The sequence below is a fragment of the Ranitomeya imitator genome, chromosome 6, assembly GCF_032444005.1.
Source record: "Ranitomeya imitator isolate aRanImi1 chromosome 6, aRanImi1.pri, whole genome shotgun sequence".
In the NCBI taxonomy this organism is placed as follows: Eukaryota; Metazoa; Chordata; class Amphibia; order Anura; family Dendrobatidae; genus Ranitomeya; species Ranitomeya imitator.
Genome location: NC_091287.1, coordinates 80938302 through 80958109, shown reverse-complemented (window position 1 = coordinate 80958109; position 19808 = coordinate 80938302). Strand labels below are relative to the sequence as shown.

General features: G+C 39.6%; 1 protein-coding gene across 5 annotated transcripts in view; it reads left to right on the top strand.

Annotated features, from left to right (window-relative positions):
* Positions 1 to 1528: 1528 nt before the first annotated feature.
* The window catches only part of LOC138641969 (ATP-dependent translocase ABCB1-like), a 434165-nt gene continuing 415885 nt past the window's right edge, over positions 1529 to 19808 (top strand). For 4 of the 5 annotated variants that reach the window (XM_069729815.1, XM_069729814.1, XM_069729818.1 and 1 more), the window contains exons 1-2: positions 1529 to 1662; positions 17949 to 18030. In XM_069729815.1, the coding sequence (XP_069585916.1) occupies positions 17997 to 18030 (34 nt within the window). In that variant the 5' untranslated portion in view covers positions 1529 to 1662; positions 17949 to 17996. The remainder of the gene's footprint in view (positions 1663 to 17948; positions 18031 to 19808) is intronic. The other variant, XM_069729817.1, reaches the window with a different exon arrangement.

Here is a 19808-nt window from a genome sequence, read left to right as displayed (position 1 = left end):
TCTATCTATCTATCTATCTATCTATCAATCTATAGATATATCTATCTAAAGATAGATAAATCTATAGATAGATATGTCTATACTGTGCATGTGGGGGTTGCCTGTTTGTTAGGGAATCACTAATTATTAATTTTATATGTCTTTTTAGTTAAATAATTGAAAATACTTACCCTTGCTCTTTAGAGCGAATATCTTTATATGACATTGCACCCTCCTTTTCTCCATCAATCACCACGAGCTATCACAGGATGCTCTTCATTACTGCACTGAATTGTCCCTTGGTGACAATGGACATCTATTTTATATTTATTTTGTATAAATCATGTAATTATGTATTGAATTATGCATTTACTTATTTGTCATAATTATGTATTTAATTTTCATGTTGAAGTCTTTATACTCTGAGCTATGGTAATCTTTTTTATTTTCTTCTTTTCGTTTCACTATGATTTTTACCTGCAAGTCTTTTTCTGCACTGCACTGGGCTCTATGGAGGCATGCTGTGTCCGATCCAAAATGGCAAACCTCTGTGTTCTCAAAGAAAATGGCCACCGATGTCTACATCACACCCTGTCTCTACACTGTTAGTGCGCAAGTCAGTGACATCACTGGGAGTTTTCTTCTGAACCTATGCCCTCCCGAAGATGCAGGGTATGTGATGACAACTTCCGGTTTTGGCCCACACACCGCATGCGCCGCTTGGTATGCCAGTTGTAAGTTATGGTATAAAAGGGGCAGACTTGTACTCATATGTATCCCTGTTGAAAAAGCTACACGCAAACCGCGCGTCTGGGGCTCCCCTGTGAATAGTGCACTTGCATATCACGATGGGTAAGTTATACTGATCTGAACATTGAGACTATGTGGCATATGCACTTTGCACTTTATTATTACTTTTTCACTTTATGTACAGCCATTGTGATAGTCCAGGATAATTTAATATATCATGTTTATGATATATGATCAATATAAACCCCCAATTAAATATTATATTCCCAGGGTGATCATATGAATCCTTCTTTGTTCACCTCTTATTGATTATGCATTTTATATTTGTATTCAATAAATTAATTTTTTGTATCATATTATCAAGTCGGCACTCCTTAAATTTCCTTGTTAAATTACATATATGGATTTTCTTCCTTTTTCATTTTTTGGATTATACATTTCCTTGACAATAACCATGCTATTGGTATTTCTACTTACCTTGGTCATTATTTTTCCTGTGAACAATTTAACGCATTGAAAATAGCAGGATAGGAAAAAAATGTACGAAATGGAATAATAAAGCTAATTAGAGTAGTGGTTAGGGATTAAAGACAGATATTTAAAAAGGGCATTATAGGTATTGGATCAACCATTTAAGATGAATTTCTGGAATAAATCAGCTGTTTAAAAATGTAAATAAAGTTTATGCACAGTGGGAAGATTCATCCATTACCCCTAGGTATGACTTAAGAACAAACACAGCAAAAAAAAAAACAACTAAACCCTGCACAAACAAAGGTTTAACATATCCTAACACATATGACAATGACACATACTACATTTTCAACAGCAGCACAGAAGAGGGATTGACATTTTCACTCTGGGATTGTATTATAAAATTTATCCATTACTGTTTTGGAAAGAGAAACATTATATTGAATGTATTAAATCAAGGTTAGTACGTTTTAGCTATGTGTATTTATCTAATCTATCGATATGTATATATATATATATTTTTTTTTTTTGTTTTGTTTTGGTTATTTATTTATTTATTTATTTCTATGGTCTTGAGATGCCATTGTTGAGGGAACCTCAAAAGTTTATATGTCTGTAGAGGTAATTGCCTGCTTCCCTGGTGGTCTAGTTTGTGAAATAGTTAATGCTGACTTCCCTGGTGGTCTAGGTCAGTGGAGGGAGAGGAGTTTAGTGTTTTCTTCCTAGGTGGTTTACCTTACCGGTGGGGATACTATTTGTTTTTTCTTGATGTCTAGAGGAGTGGAGGTGCTAATAGCTGGTGTCTAGTGGTTTAGCCATCTACGCAGGCTTCAGACTTGTCTTTGACATAATACTGAATGGGATGCATGCACCTTCTATATACTGTATGTATTTTGTTATCAGGTAACATCGATATTGAAATTTATTTTGGTTCATTGTTATTAGTTCATATTTATATGCGTCTCTATGCTAAATGTAGAGTTAGTATGGGAAGAACTGTGTATCGTCATCCATTCTAGTGATTGGTATGGTTTCAAGTGTCAGGACACACACAAGTCTACTACACTTGGATACCACTCTAAAGAGGACTTGTCACTAGGTGACCGTTTTTTGCACTTACTTTATTCTTGCTGTTCTCCTGAGCATTCTAATTTTTGTATTTTTGGTATTTTTTTAAATCCTCCATATTGGTCCAGAAATATTTGTCCTTTTTATTTAGTGCTAATTTTCATGGTCTTGACCAAGGTGGCGAGTGTCACAAGATAATAATGATGTACAATAACAAATTGTATTGTGGTACCGTGTTAGTCAGAAAAATCCATGTGAATACTTTTCTGCCCAATGATGACAGAAGTATTCTAGGAGCGATACCTTTATTGGCTAACCAGAAAATAATATGTTTGCAAGCTTTCAGAGCACAGTGGCTCCTTCTTCAGGCAGGATTACAAACAGATTAATAAGAAAAAAGCACAACATTTAGAGAATGCTCCTAGAATACTTCTGTCATCACAGGATAATAATGAAACACTAAAGACATGGCTCCAGAGAATCCCCCTTGGTATAGACCAGAAAAATAGCACTTAGCAGATCCTCCTTATCTCTGGAACTGCATGATCGATTTAAAAAAACAAAAAAAAAAAACAACCTTAAATAATTCCAAATAATCATGTTTAAAAAAATAATGATATCAGTAGAACAACTACAAATATTCTAAAAAAGAGTAAAAGGAAGCTAAATAGAATCACAGTTGTTTATTTAAATCAATTAAAACCAATATTGAAAAGGATATATAAGTGGTTCATATGTTTAGCACTGGTGAAATAGTGGTATGAAAGTGCTACACAGACAATTCTCCAAAAGGGTTGGGATATATAAATACATTTGTCTAAACCATATAGCCAAATGCAAATGATCATGCATATATTGTCTCACCAATGGCATACATGGCTTTGATTGTCAACACAGAAAGAACAAAGATAACAAAGGTATATAGTGACAATTGGATAAGCTGTTATTTATAACTTCAAAGAAATAGCACAAACTTTATCATGAGTTAATACATACTTTCATCACCTTGTTTAACTATCAGACAATATGATATATATGAATTCAGTTATATAGGGCAAGGTAAACAAGTAAGAAAGAATGTTTACCCAAGAAAAGTGCCAGGAGCACCACATCACGGGAGTTTATCTTGCCCTGGTTAACTGAATGCGCGATCGCATTGTGACATTACATTTTCGATGAAATTGGACCTATTTAGAATTAACCCCTTTACCACCAAAGACGGTTTGCACGTTAATGACCCGGCCAATTTTTACAATCTCTGACCTCTGTCACTATGAGGCAATAACTCTGGAACTCTTTAATAGATCCCGCTAATTCTGATTTTTTTCATGACATATTGTTCATCATGACAATGGTGAAAATTCTTTAATATGACTTGCATGTAATTGTGAAAATTTCGCAATTTTCAAGCTCTGACTTTGTATGCCGTTAAATCACAGAGAGATATCGCACACAAAATGGTTAATAAATAACATTTCCCACATGTCTGTTTTACATTAGCACAATTTTGGAGCAAAATTCTTTTTTGCTAGGAAGATATAAGGGTTAAAAGTTGACCAGCCATTTTTCCAACAAAATTTACAAAACCATTTTTTTCAGGGACACCTCACATTTTAAGTCACTTTGAGGGCCCTATATGATAGAAAATACCCAGAAGTGACACCATTCTAAATACTGCACCCCTCAAGGTGCTCAAAACCATATTCAAGAAGTTTATTAATCGTTTAGGAGCTTCACAGGAATTTTTTGAATGTGGAAAAAAAAATGAACATTTAACTTTTACACACAAAATTTACTTCAGATCCAATTTTTTTATTTTGACAAAGGTAACAGGAAAAATGGACACAAAATTTGTTGTGCAATCTCTCCTGAGCATGCCGATACCCCATATGAGGGAGAAAACCACTGTTTGGGCGCACGGCAGAGCACAGAAGGGAAGGAGCGCCATTTGACTTCTTGAATGCAAAATTTTCTGGAATAATTGGCGGGCGTCATGTCGCCTTTGGAGAGCCTCTGATGTGCCTAAACAGTGAAAATCCCCCACAAGGAGACACAATTTTGGAAACTAGACCCCTCTGAGAACTGATTTAGATGTGTGGTGAGCACATTGAACCCTCAGGTGCTTCACGGAAGTTTATAACGTTGTGCCGTGAAAATAAAAAAAAATCACATTTTCCCCACAAATATGTTTTTAGCCTCAAATATTGCATTTTCAGAAGGGTAACAGGAGAAATTCCACTATACAATTTGTTGTGCAATTTCTCTTGAGTACGCTGATACCCAATATGACTACTGTTTGGGCACATGGCAGGGTTTGGAAGGGAAGGAGCGTCATTTGACTTTTTGAATTTGAAATTTCCTGGAATCATTAGCGGACATCATGTCCCATTTGGGGAGCAGCTCGTGTGCCTAAACAGTAGAAACCCACCACAAGTGACCCCATTTTGGAAACTAGACCCCACAAAGAATGTATTTAGATGTGTAGTGAGTACCTTGAACCCCAAGATGCTTTTCACGAGTTTGCAATATTGAGCTATGAAAATAAAAAAAGGTAAATTTTCCCCCCAAAAATGTTATTTTGGCCCCAAATTTTGCATTTTCACAAGGCTAACAAGAGAAATAGCACCATAAAATTTGTTGCACAATTTCTCCTGCGTACACCGATATCCCATTTGTTGGGGAATACTACTTTTGAAGCACAGTGCAAAACTCAGAAGGGAAGAGGCGCCATATTGGAGTTCAGATTTTGCTGGAATGGTTTGAGGGTGTCATTCACATTGGCAGAGCCCCTGAGGTGCCAAAACCACAGAAACCTTATATATGTGAACTCATTTTACAAACTACGCTCTCTAATGAATTCATCTAGGGGTGCAGTGATCATATTAACACCACATGTGCCTCACAGAATTATATACCATTGAGCGGGGAAGAAAGAATAAATTACATTTTTACCACTAAAATGTTGTTTTAGCCCCAAATTTTTAATGCTCTAAGAGCTATTAAGACATTGTTTTTTACAACAAACTGGGGCCATTTTATTCTGAGTGTGCCAATACTCTACATATAATCGGGAAATATTTTTCGGGCACGGTGCAAAGCTCAGAAGGCAAGGAGCACCAGCTTTTACTGTTATGGTTTGCAGGTGCCATGACCCACTGGGAGCACCCATGAGGTGCCAGAACAGCAGAACCCCCCCATAAGTGACCCCTTTGTACAAACTATACCTCTTAATTAATTCATCTAGGGGTGCAGTGATCATTTTGACACCACAGGTTTCCAATATGGGGTCACTAATGGAGGGTTTCTAGTGTTTAGACATATTAGAGGCTCTGCAAGAGTGACATGGCATCAGCCATCCCTGCCAATTTTGTGCTCCAAAAGTCATATGTGCTCCTTCCATTTCGTACTTTGTCCTGCACCCAAACAATATTTTTCCACCACATATGAGGTATTTGTGTACTCAGGAGAAATTCCACAACAAATTTTGGGGTTAATTTTCTCCCATTACATTTGTGAAAATGAAAACTTTGGGGCTAAAGTAATATTTTTGTGGGGAAAATTTAAAATGAAATATTTTCTTTCCAAAGTGCTTTAATTCCTGTGAAGCACCTAAAGGGTTGATAAACTTCTTGAATGTGGTTTTGAGTACTTTCAGAGGTGCAGTTTTTAATATGGTGTCACTTTTGTGTATTTTCTGTCTTATAGGCCCCTCCAAGTCACTTCAAATGTGTTGTGGTCCCTAAAAAAATAAGTTTTGTAAATTTTGTTAAAAAAAATGTTGATAAACTGTTAACCGTTCTAACTTCCTTACATAAAAAAATATGTTTAAAAACTTATGCTGATGTAAAGTAGACTTATGGTAAATGTTATTTATTAGCTAGTTTGTGTGACATAACTACCTGATTTAAGGGCATAAAATGCAAAGTTTAACCCCTTCATGACCCCAGCTTTTTTTGGTTTTGAGTTTTCGTTTTTTTCGCTCTCCTCCTTCCCAGAGCCATAACTTTTTTATTTTTCCATCAATATGTCCACATGAGGGCTTATTTTTTGTGGGACAAATTGTACTTTTAAATGACTTCATTGGTTTTTGCATGTCATGCACTAAAAAACAGGAAAACTATTCCAAGTGCGGTGAAATTGCAAAAAAAAGTGCAATCCCACACTTGTTTTTTGTTTGGCTTTTTTGCTAGGTTCACTAAATGCTAAAACTGACCTGACATTATGATTCTCCGGGTCAGTAGGAGTTCATACACACCAAACATGTCTAGGTTATTTTTTATCTAAGTAGTAAAAAAAAATTCCAACCTTTGCTAAAAAAAAATTGCGCAATTTTCCGATACCCATCTCCATTTTTCGTGATCTGGGGTCAGGTGAGGGATTATTTTTTGCGTGCCAAGCTGATGTTTTTAAAGATACCATTTTAGTGCAGACACCTATCTTTTGATTGTCGCGGCGACCAAAAAAAGGTAATTCTGTAGTTTCAAATTTTTCTCTCGCTATGCCGTTAAGCGATCAGGTTAATCCTTTTTTTATTGATAGATCTGGCGATTCTGACCTCGACGATACCAGATATGTGTATGTTTCTTTTTTTATTGCTTTATTTTGAATGGGGTGAAAGGGCGTAATTTAAACTTTTATATTTTTTTTATTTTTTTCATACTTTAAACCTTTTTTTTAAACTTTTGCCATGCTTCAATAGCCTCCATGGGACGCTAGAAGCTGGCGCAACTCAATCAGCTCTGCTACATAGGAGCGATGCATAGATCGCTCCTATGTAGCTGAATTACTGCATTGCTATGAGCGCCGACCACAGGGTGGCGCGCGGAGCAATCCGGCATAAACAACCATATAGGTCTTCAATAGACCTCTGGTTGTCATGCCGACGTATCACTGACCCCCGTCATGATCGTTCCATGTACTTGTTGCCATTTCACATTATTAGATTTTTTTTAAACTATAATCTAAAATCTAATTATTATATATTGGCAAAATAACTCAGCTGTTTGGATACAAAGTGCAAATTAATTACTAAATTGCTGTGAGCAGTTTATTTTAAAACTTTATTACAGCCAGTAACATATGACAGGCATAGTCATTAAACTGTAATGTCATTGGATATAACAAAGTGTAGCTAAACATTGACAGGGATTTCCCTAATAATATGAGCCTAACAAGTCCAAAACTCACAGGAAGTTTTGATCATCTCTCACTATAGAGTATGATGTTTTTTCATATGGGGGCCCAGCTATCTCCACACCACCTCAATAGAGTCATATCTACCATTTAGACCTACATGCCTATTTTTCCTTCCAGAGTCTTGAAAACCTTAACACTAGACTTATTCTTTGAAATGACTTGTATGAGTTTGCCAATCCAAACACATTCCTGTCCAGCTGGAGTTCTTGAAATGTAAGATTATTATGAGTTCATTATGAGTCCCATTACATGAATAACAGGAAATAAATGAAGATACCAAAATATTGGAATTTCCCTGAAAATATATAAATTATAAAATATCCTGTGGATATGTGAGAAAACCTATTTAATATTATCTGAACACTATGGAACTGACCGTGCATCATAGGAATATTTTTCATTATTGCCATACAGTATCATTCTTAGCTTCAAAACATTGGGAGGTCACATACATGTCCCACATATGTGTGCTATAAGCCATTGACATGGCTACGAAGCCAAATCTGGCCACTAACAGTCTTAACATGGGAGACTTCTAACTCTATACATGGCTCATGGCTTTAATGCTGTAATGAATTGCTATTGATACTAGATAAAGTGTTACTCTCTAAAGCAGAGAGTCACACCTTTTTTTGCATTGCATGCTGCATTTTAAAAAAAACTTAGATCCCAAGAAGAAAACGGAAGTAAGGAGCGAACTAATACATACTGTATGGTAAAACAACAGATTTTATTGACAAAGTAATTTAACAACACAGTAGAAATTAATGAGGAGAAGAGTCATGCAGTGTCAGATGGCCAGGAACACATGGGTTCTATAGGTAATAGTACGTGTGTGACAGGGGCGGACACAGACATATAAACATACTGTATATACAGAGAGAGATTGTAAGTTTGCGAGCAGGACCCTCACGCCTCTTGGCATCTGTTTTGATCTCTGTGTTTATTGTTATGCTGCAATGTCTATTGCATGTACAAGTTGTTAGGGCTGGCGGAATGCACCGAGTTTATTTAGATATAATTATTGATGCGTTCGCCGCCCGGGGTCCACCGTGCAGTAGAAGAACCTGCTGCTAGCAAATGGCGGCACAATATGGCGGTATAAGCGCACTCTGTTGCTTCACAGAGTCGCACAGAAGAGAAAACGCTGTGCGCTGTTAGCGTCACTGGAGAACACAGCTGCCTAACAGAGCAAAAGCAATCAGTGGTCAGGGAGTATCAAGCACACAAACACCTCCTCTCTGGTGGAGCCGGAATTCTAATGGCTTTATGCCAGCCTTGAATTCACCACACAAAACTCATCACCGGAGGTGCCGGTATCCTAGTGGCTTATTTCAGCCGGACCCTGACCACAAGCAGACAAGACCACTGAATAGCAAAAGCTCATGACATAAGCTGATCCTAGCACATGGCCGTGAGGACATGCAAACCTTTTATAGCTGCAGCAACTTTAGGACCTTCCTAGAGGACCAATTGGAGATGCCACAGCACCTGAGCAACTTCAAGACCTTCCTAGAGGACCAATGGGATCTGCTGCAGTACCTGAGCATGTGACCCCTGACCTCCAATGAGAGGTCTTACCTTGGGCATGCTCAGAAGGGGAAAAGCAGGACTTAGCCCCAGAGACGTCTGCTCGCCGCTGACCAGTACTGGCTACAATGGCTGAGCCTGGAAAGGCAACAGTAACCATCCGCACAGTATCAGGCTGAGCCAGATGCTGAGACCGACGTCTCTGCTGAGCAGGCTCCACTGCGGCTGGAGAAGAATGGGAGACCGCAGCGGAGATGGTGCGAGACTCCCCCTGTGCAGAGGCGGGAACTTGACCCCTAACATTACCCCCCTCCTTGGACTTCGCTACGCTCGAAGGCCGCAATGAGCTGTGGAGCTTGAATGTGCTCAGCAGGCTCCCAAGACCTGTCCTCTGAGCCATAACCCTTCCAGTCCACCAAATAAAATTTCTTGCCACGTACCACCTTGCACCCCAAAATAGCGTTCACCTTTTAATCGTCCGTACACAAACCTGATGTCCCGGCAGATGACTCGGAAAACCGGAACATGTAAATGGGTTTCAAGAGGGACACATAGAAGGTTGTCGGTGATGCCTAGGCGTGGAGGAAGGGCCAGACGGTAGACCACAGGGTTAACCTGTTCGAGGACCTTGAAGGGTCCCAAGTAGAGAGGTGAACTCAACTCGCAGCCTGATGTTACGGGCGGAGAGCCACACTAAGTCGCCAGGAGAAAAGGTCGGAGTGGGGCGCCGATGTGTATCAGCGGAGGACCTAATTCTCTCCTTGGAGGCCCAGATGGCATCCTGAGTGCGGTCCCAAATGTCCCGTGCCCCCACAGCCCAGTCTGCCACTCTGGAGTTGGCAGAAGACAAGGGCATAGGCACAGGAACCCGCGGATGCTGACCGTACTTAACCTTCGTCCGGACTGAGTAGGTACAATTGTAACTATTCCATTTTAAAATTGCAATAACTTTTTTTTTCGAAAAGCCGTAGAGGGCTGAAGTTTCATGACAACTCTGCAGTTTTGGTCCAGAATATATAGGCCAAATTTCAATAAAATATATATGAAGGCGCAATTGTACCTCTTCAGCCTGTTAACGTAAAATTATGCAGCCTGACTAAGGTTAAGAAGGAATGGGGTCTGCCAAGTGGAGTCGGCTACAGCGTTGTCCAGTGCAAACTCCGTCCACGGTAGCAAGAATGCCCAGTCATCCTGCCTGGCTGTAACAAAATGTCGCAGATATGTGACCAAGGTCTAGTTGGCCCTCTCTACCAACCCATTCGTCTCGGGATGGTGTGCTGAAGAGAGATTCAACTTGATGCTGAATAGACGACAAAGCTCTCTCCAGAACCGAGATGCAAACTGGGGACCCCGGTTACTGACAATTTTGTCCGGCATGCCATGTAGGCGGAAAATGTGTTTTATATACAATGCTGCCAAGGCCAGTGCAGAAGGTAGCCGTGGAAGCGGCACCAAGTGCACCATTTTAGAAAAATGGTCGGTGATTACCCAAATGATGGTGCAGCCACGGGACATCCTGACCATCTCCCAGGGCCTGTCTGCCACTGGCAGGGGATAAAGTAACCCAGCTGGCAGTTGTCGTGGAGACTTATTTTTGGCGCAGGAGATGCACGCGTGAATATAGTCCCCGATGTCACGGGCCATATGCGGCCACCAGTGCGTCCTCGCCAGAAGTTCATATGTCCTTTTGGTCCCAAAGTGTCCACCCACCCTGGACGAGTGAGGCATAGAGAGAACCTCCGGATGCAAATTTGATGGCATGAAGGTCTTGCCTGGGGGCACAGAATCTAGTGAAACCGGAGCCACGGTCCTCAGGCTCTCAGAAGGGACAATAAGCAAAGGTTCCTCCGCTGATGACACTACGAAGCGGGAGAGAGTGCCAGCACAAATGTTCTTCTCCCCGGAGAGAAAATGGAGGGTGAAATGGAACCGGGAGAAGAACAGGGACCATCTGGCGAGAATTTAGCCGCTGGGCAGTCTGAATATAGACCAAGTTCTTGTGGTCGGTGTAAACTTGGAAGGAAAAGCGAGCCCCCTCCAGGAGGTGTCTCCACTCCGAGAATGCCAACTTCATAGCTAGCAACTCCCTGGCCCCGATGGAATAATTCCTCTCTGCCGGTGTGAAGGTCTTAGAGAAAAAGAGGCAAGGATGCTTCTGACCATGAACATCCTTTTGGAGTAGGACAGCTCCAGCACCGACAGATGAGGCTTTCACCTCCATTATGAAAGGTTTATCTACATCAAGGCAATGTAGAATGGGAGGGCTAGCAAAGTGGGACTTAATAGAAAGGAAGGCCTTGGAGACCTCCTCCGACCACAATTTGGGATTTGTTCCCTTTTTGGTGAGGGCAACCAAAGGAGCTACCAAAGTGGAGAAGTGGGGAATGAACTGGCAATAGTAATTAATGAACCCCATAAAGCGCTACACCGCTTTGAGAGAATGGGGTTCCTGCCAGTCCATCACAGCCTGTAGCTTGGTGGGATCCATAGCCAATCCTTGGGCCGAGATGATATAGCCCAGGGAAGGCAAAGACTCTGGCTCAAACAGACACTTCTCCAACTTGGCATAGAGGGAATTTGCCAGTAGGAGTTTGAAGACTTTGCCTTTTTTATGCACACACGTACTGTTGCATGTAGATCCCATGTGTTCCTGGCCATATGACATTCCATGACTCTTCTCCTTATTATTTTCTATTGTGTTGTTAAATTACTTTTTTCAATAAAATTTGTTGTCTTACCGTATGCACTAGTTCACTCCTTACTTCCGTTTTCTTTTTGGGATTCCTGTTAAGATAGGAAGTGCGGTTTACTTGTGACTAACCTTCTCTTTGGTTACGTTTAAAAAAAAAAAAAAATTACCATGCACATTGATTGTTCTATTACTGTTCAAAAAACCCCACAATTGTCCTTGAAATAACTGAAACTGACAAAAATTGTTTTCAAATAAATATTAATTAATGAAAATCAAACATTGCTTTTGAATCATGGTTCAACAGAAAAAAAATGGTTGGTACTCCTAGAATAGATTAAAAATAATTTGACTATAGGGACAAGTTAAGCCAAGGTATGTCCTGCAATTTGTAGACTACAAACTTTTGTAATATAGTTCTGGGACTTCTGATACAGTGGGTATGGAAAGTATTCATACCCCTTTAAATTTTTCACTTTGTTTCATTGCAGCCATTTGGTAAATTCAGTTTTTCTCAATAATGTACACTCTGCACCCCATCTTGACTGAAAAAAACAGAAATGTAGTAATTTTTGCAAATTTATTAAAAAAGAAAACCGGAAATATCATAAGGTCATAAGTATACAGATCCTTTGCTCAGTATTGAGTAGAAGCACCCTTTTGAGCTAGTACAACCATGACTCTTCTTGGGAATGATGCAACAAGTTTTTCACATTTGAATTTGGGGATCCTCTGCCATTCTTCCTTGCAGATCCTATCCAGTTCCGTCAGGTTGGATGATGAACATTGGTGGACAGCCATTTTCAGGTTTTTCCAGAGAAGCTGAGTTGGGTTTAGGTCAGGGCTCTGGCTGGGCCAGTCAAGAATGGTCACAGAGTTGTTCTGAAGCCAATCCTTTGTTATTTTAGCTGTGTGCTTAGGGTCATTGTCTTGTTGGAAGGTGAACCTTTGGCCAAGTCTGAGGTCCAGAGCACTCTGGAAGAAGTTTTCATTCAGGATATCTGTAAATGACTGCTGTCACGGAGCTACTGCGACAGAGCCGTGCCAGAAGACCGCAGCGTCTGATGGCTCCTGCTTCGCCGCTGAGAAGAAGCACTTCTCTGGTGTATTAAATGTGTTTGTTTTCTTTCAGCAGCACAGGGGTTAATCAGCCATGTGGAAATCCCTACATTCAGCTGTGCTCGGTTAGCCACTCCTCTCTCCTATAAAAGCTAGGCCTTCTGGCAAGGTACTTGTCTGAGTTAGCACTTGCTACATAGATCTGGAGAGAGAGAAGCAGGTGTTTGGAGAGCTGGAGGAGTTTCTTGTGCGACTGTTGCTTGGTTTGTACGCTTGGAAAAACTGCGGTACATGGTAGCGCCTCTCTTCCCTGGGTGGAAGAGGGGGACAGATGCAAGGCTGCAGCTAGGAGACAGGGCAAGGGCAGAGGCCCCTGCATCCTCGGCTTCTGAGGTATCCCAGGGAACAGGGCGAGCTAGGGTGCCTTTAGTGCTAGGGCCAAGAAAGGTGCCCTGGTCCCAGTTTACTTGCCAGTCCTACTGTGACAGCTGCATTCATGTTTCCTTCAATAACAACCAGTCAACGTATTTTTCTGACTCCCATTTGTCAGCTTCTTGCATTGATCAGATATTATCAGATGTGTTCTCCCTCCCTAGATTTTCCTCTATATCCATTGGCAATAAATCCATTTCGGATCATGCCCCTGTCATTGCCAAATTGATTGAAGGTCACTCTATTAATAATCAACCGCTGTGGAAGTGTAATGCTTCTATTTTTCAAAATCCTACATACCATGAGGAAATTTCTAGATCACTTATTCTTTATTTTTCTGAGAATGTGTATGACCCTTCCAAGCCATTCCTCCAGTGGAAAGCGCACAAGGTGGTTCTACTTGGCACTCTCATTCATATTTCCTCCCGTATTAAAAATTTTAAACCGCCAAAAGATTAATCGTTTACAAGCCTTGATTAAAGAGAAGGAGTTGGAGCTGGCATTGGCCAATAGTCCCACCCCTTGTTCCAAAGCTTTGACTGATTTATCCCATCTTAGGAATGAATTGAGGGCCACAATGTTTTCATTTTATGACTCTGCGGTCAAACAATCAAAACGCAATCATTATACTATATGTCCCTTAACAAGCCCACTTGTTTTATGTTCAATAAAATTAAAAAGGTTAGAATATGTAACCGAATCGACAAGATCATTTCTCCTAAGGGCATTTCTCTCATCCACCCATAGGACATTGCAAATGAATTTGCACAATATTTCAACCGAAAACCCCACTTGTAAGGAAGGTCTTTCTCTCTCATAACGGAGGTGAGTGATCTAAAGGGCCTCCGACCCTCAATAGTTGCTTTGGACAGGTTAGTCAACCCTATAGAGAACCTTTGGAGTATCATCAAGCAAAAAATCTATGAGGGTGGGAGGCAGTTCACATCAAAATATCAGCTCTGGGAGGCTATTCTGACTTCATGCAAAGAAATACAAGCAGAAACTCTCCAAAAACTCACAAGTTCAATGGAAGCAAGAAATGTGAAGGTGATATCAAAGAAGGGTTCCTAAGATAACATGTAACTTGGCCTGTTAGGATGTTTTGGAGCTAAATAGCATTTTTGTTCAGTGAATGTGACCTCCTAATGCTGCAAATTCCACAAATGAGCATTTTCAGTTCTTTAAAACATATCAAATCTTTAGAAATTCTACTGTGCCTAATAATTTGGAACAGTGCATTTTGAGTTTTTATTCATTTTCGAGATTATACTGTCATCATTGGGAGGTTTCTTCAATAAAATTCGATGTATACTCTAACGTGTGATGACTTTTATTAGACTGACTGTCATTTGCACCGACCATTTAGGAAAATCCAAGAAAAATATAATTTGCATTATAATTTGCAACATGATGTACACTAGTCTATCAGTTTAACATAATTGGAGATGAGTGAATATGTTCATAAAATGATCGCCAAACACAAATTTGGTGCAAATATGACATATTCAGATTCGTGATCGGAAATATGAGCAAATTTTCATCAAATCAGGAAAAATCGGCATTCGGTTAAAGTGCGGGAAAATATTTGCGCTGCCGCTTAAGTATTTTTAGCATTTTGGCTAGGATACTGGTGGTGTATGATGAGCGAGGGGCACATGTTTGATGAGGGGAAGGGGTGGAGAGAGCTCAGAGAAGTGGCATGATTGTAAATTTTTTTTCTATCTTTATGTATGCACATTGCAGTTAGCCAATCAGGGTGCAGGAAACATGCGCAATGTCCAGACACAACGGCTTGTGCTATTGGTTGCTGAAATCTCATGTCCCTCTCTATAAAAAGAGTTGGCATCTTGTTTTAGTGCCATTTTGTTAGTATGGCAGTTCAGAGAGGCTGCTCCTGACACTGGTCCTGGGTGCTGATCGATTTTAGCTAGTTAGCTAGTCGGTTGTTTCTAAGTCAGATAGTTTAGCTAGGCAGTGTCCTGTGTGGCTGTGAAATTGACTTTCCAGCAGATTTTTCCTTTTTTTCTTGTGCCATCAGTGAGGTCCACAGATAGAGACAGCAGGAGACATTTCATAGAAGTGTGCCGCAGAACTTCATCTGTGTACAGCACTGTAGCAGAGTAAATTAAAACTATTTTTTTCTGTTGCTAACATAATTCTGCATGCCATATCTCACCTTGTGTTCTAATGGTGGTGAAATTTATCTTTGTGCAAAACTGTTGTAGAGTAAAAAAAAGCTTTTTTTTCTGTTACAAATGTGATAAAACATGCCATATCTCACCTTCTCATTGTGTGGTGGTGAAATTCATCCTTGTGTATAGGTGTTGCAGAGTAAAAAATATTATTTTTTTTCCAGTTGCTAACGTGATTCAGCATGCTATATCTCACCTTGTCATTTAGTGGTGGTGAAATTCATCTTTCTGCAGAGCTGTTTCAGAGTAAGAAAAATATGTTTTTCTGTTACAAACGTGATACAGCACGTTATATCCCACCTTGTAATTTAATGGAGGTGAAATTCATCTTTGTGCAGAGCTGTTGCACAGTAGAAAAAAACTGTTTATTTCAGTTGTTAATGTTTTATCTCACTTTGTCATTTAGTGTTGGTGAAAATCCTCTTTGGGCAGAGCTGTTGCAGAGTAAAAATAAACCTATATTTTTATGTTACAAACATGATACAGCACGTCATATCCCACATTGTCATTTAGTGGAGGCAAAATTCATCTGTGTGCAGAGCTGTTGCAGAGTAAAAAGAAATGTTTTTTTCAGTTGCTAATGTGATTCAGCGCGTCATATCTCACCTTGTCATTTAGTAGAGGTGAAATACATATGTGTGCAGAGATGTTGCAAAGTAAAAAAAGCTATATTTTTTTAATTGCTAGTGTGATTCAGCATGCCATATCTCACCTTGTCATTTAGTAGCGGTGTAATACATCTTTGTGCAGAGTTGTTGCACAGTAAAATAAAATATATTTTACTGTTGCTAATATGATTCAGCATGCCATATTTCACTTTGTCATTTAGTGATGGTGAAATTCATCTTTGTGCAGAGCTGTTGCAGAGTAAAAAAAAATTTTTTTGTGCAGAGCTGTTGCAGAATTAAAAAAATATTTTTTTCTGTTATGAACGTGATACAACACACTGTATCCTACATTCTCATTTTGTGGCAGTGAAATTCATCTTTGTGCAGAACTGTTGCAGAGTTAAAAAAATATTTTTTTCTGCTACTAAAGATGCTACAGCATGCCATATCCCACCTTGTCCTAATAGTGACTAGCTGTAATTGCACAATTTTTCGAGACCCATAGCCTCTCCATTTTTTGTGATCTCGGGATGAGTGGGGGCTTTTTTTTTGCGAGCCGAGCTAACATTTTTAATGATACCATTTCAGTGCAGATGCATTTTTTTCATCGCCCGTTATTGCATTTTATTGCAATGTCGCGGTGACCAAAAAACATAATTCTGGCGTTTTTAATTTTTTTTTCACTACACCTTTTAGTTATCAGGTTAATTCTTTTTTTATTGATAGATCGGGCGATTCTGAATGTGGCGATACCAAATATGTGTAAGTTTTTTTTATTGTTTTATTTTGAATGGGGCAAAAGGGGGGTGATTTGAACTTTTATATATTTTTGTATTTTTTTCATATTTTTTAAAACTTGTTTTTACTTTTGCCATGCTTAAATAGCCTCCATGGGAGGCTAGAAGCTGGCATAGCCTGATCGGCTCTGCTACATAGGGCGATGCCCAGATCACCCCTATCTAGCGGAATTACACCATTGCTATGAGCGCTGATCACAGGGTGGCGCTCACAGCAATCTGGCATCAACAACCATAGAGGTCTTCAGGAGCCCTCTGTTTGTTATGCCGATGCACTGTTGACCCCCAGTCACGTGACGAGGGTCAGCAGTGCGCGTATTGCCAGTTAGATGGCCGAAAGCGCTTGTCAAATGCCGCTGTCAGAGTTTGACAGCGGCATTTAACTAGTTAATAGGCGCAGATGGATCTCAATTCCACCCGCGCTCATTGCGGGCACATGTCAGCTGTTCAAAACAGCTGACATATCCCGGCTTAGATGCGGGCTCACTGCCGGAGCCTGCATCAAAGCAGGGTTCTGCCATCGGGCGTACTATTCCATCCAATGGCAGAAAGGGGTTAAATGTTACCTTTTGGAAGTCTCTGTGAGATGGTTGCAATTCTATCTTTGTTAAATGTTTGTATCACTTTTGCTACAGTATTGTAACTGATAAGTAAAGCTTTGCTATCTTCTTGTAGCCTTCACCTTTGTTATGTATATAAATAATTTTATGTCCTGTTACATTTCTCTTCCATGTGATGCTATTGCTAACAGCATGAAATGAGAAGTTGTTTTCTTTGTTAAGTAATGTATAGTGTATAGTGAATTGTCTGCTGGACACTGGGTTAATGAATAATTAAACTTACCTGTGGTTGAATTCTTAGGAATTATAATTTTGTAGTCTAAACTTCAGCTTTGCTCCTAAAACTTTCATTGGGTTGTACTCTTTTTTGCAACATAGTCTTGAATTGATTTGTTAATAAAATTACTTATTTGGATCGTGCAAAATAACAAACATTGTTTGCAATCAATGGTCCACATTTGTGGGAGTATTTTGTATTATGGTATCCCAAAGAAAATGTTGATTTGGAAAGGAAACTAAAGACTTTCTGATAACTTTGATGAAGTGCACTCATTTAAGCTGACCACTGTACATGTCTATATTTTATAGTAGATTTTCCTATGTTTCATTTGCAGGCATCCTAACTGCTCCGTGTTCAAACCTGGTTGCAAAATTTTAATAAAATGGGACAAGATCAAACAACTGCAGCCAAAAACGGTAAATAGCTTTCTTTAAAAATCCTACAGATTATAATTCATACGTGTCTTGTCTTTTTAGTAAATCAAACAATGATTGACCTGACAAATGAAGAATTAGGTCAACAAATATTAATTTGCACGTCATAACAGGATTGAAAGAACTCAGCCTTATTTCTAACCATCATCTGCATACACATACAGTACATGTTGGGTCCATGTGAATGATGTGAGCTCAGCCTGAATCACACCTGACAAATGCCGGCTCTGATACACAGTCATATCCTATTTCTGACAGAAATGAGTGAAGCTGAGCTCTGCTTTTTGCTGTTAATCCCTGAAAGCAGCATTTATAGAGTGAGGTTTCTGCTGCTCCATGCGCCCTTCAGATCAATTACATGGTGCCCTTATGTTGTCGTTACATCCAAAGGCCTGCAGAAGGCCCCCATGCTTGTCATGACTGTACTCCTGTAAAGGCCAGTCTGTGGCTGAGCTTCATAGATAACCTTGATTCACTCCATATAATTCAATATAATTTTATTGCAGTATATAGAACAAGCAGTAAGACGATTTCAGGTTCAAGTCCCCTAAAGCAGGGATGGGCATTTAATTTTCCCGAGGGGCCACAGGAGAGACCGTGACTGTTATGGAGGGCCAAACCAATAGGCTGAAATTAATTCTTCTTAATATTATTAACATATTAATTACATTATTGTATATTAATATTAATTGTATCACTTAATATTGAGCAGAATTAAGGGCAGTATATAGGGGAATGCTGACATTCCCCTATATATTGTTTGAGCCCACACACAGACTCTTCTATACAGTGACGAGCAAAAGGGTTTTGAGCTTTTGACTTTCAGGCTCCATATCTCACCATGCACTACTGCTTTGAACATGACACTACCATCATTTTATATACAATCATCTTGGCCATCTCATATTTAGCATATAATTAGTTATGCAGTTTCTTGTCATGTCACTACATTGTTACTGTTTTGCTCCTGGTGATAGAAAAATAGTTTTCTTCCTGTATATTGCAAATTACAACCTGTTTTCACATTCCCTAATGGCTCAGTGTGTTATTAGTTTCATTAACAAGCAAAAGGTCACTGATTCAAATCGAGGAGCAGCTATGAAAAAGATTTCCCAAGAAAAGAGAAACTGCATAATCCAGAGGTTCCTCAGCCAAGAAAATTGCCAAACTGTATCGTGTGAGTGCCAAGACAGTTGGAAGTATACAAAATGAAGTCTGTCCAACCATAAAAAAGCCAAGAGGTAGACATCCAGGCAAAATATTGGAGTCAATAAGGAAATGACCCAAAGCACACATCGAGATTGGCAAAGAAATGGTTCAATGACAACGAAGTAACGGTTCTGGATTGGCCTCCTCAGTCCCCAGACCTCAACCCACTCAAAGACTTGTGGGTAAAGTTGAAGAACACACTGTATACATCACAAACGTGAATTGACCAGACCAATCTTCAATCTGATTGAGAGCATGCCCAGACAGATTCAGGCAGTGTTGAAAGCCAATGGGGGATAAACAAAATATCTTTCTAGAAGAAAAACAGTAACAATACAGTGACATGACAAGAATCTGCATAACTAATCATATGCTAAATAGTTGTGAATCAAATTTATGTATGAGATAGTCAAGATGATTGTCAATAAAATGATGGTAGTCTCATATTCGAAGCAGTAGTGGATGGTGAGATATGGAGCCTGAAAGTTAAAAGTTCAATACATTGTTACTCTTTTAATCTTCGCTGTATGTTGTAATTGTTAGGACTGGCG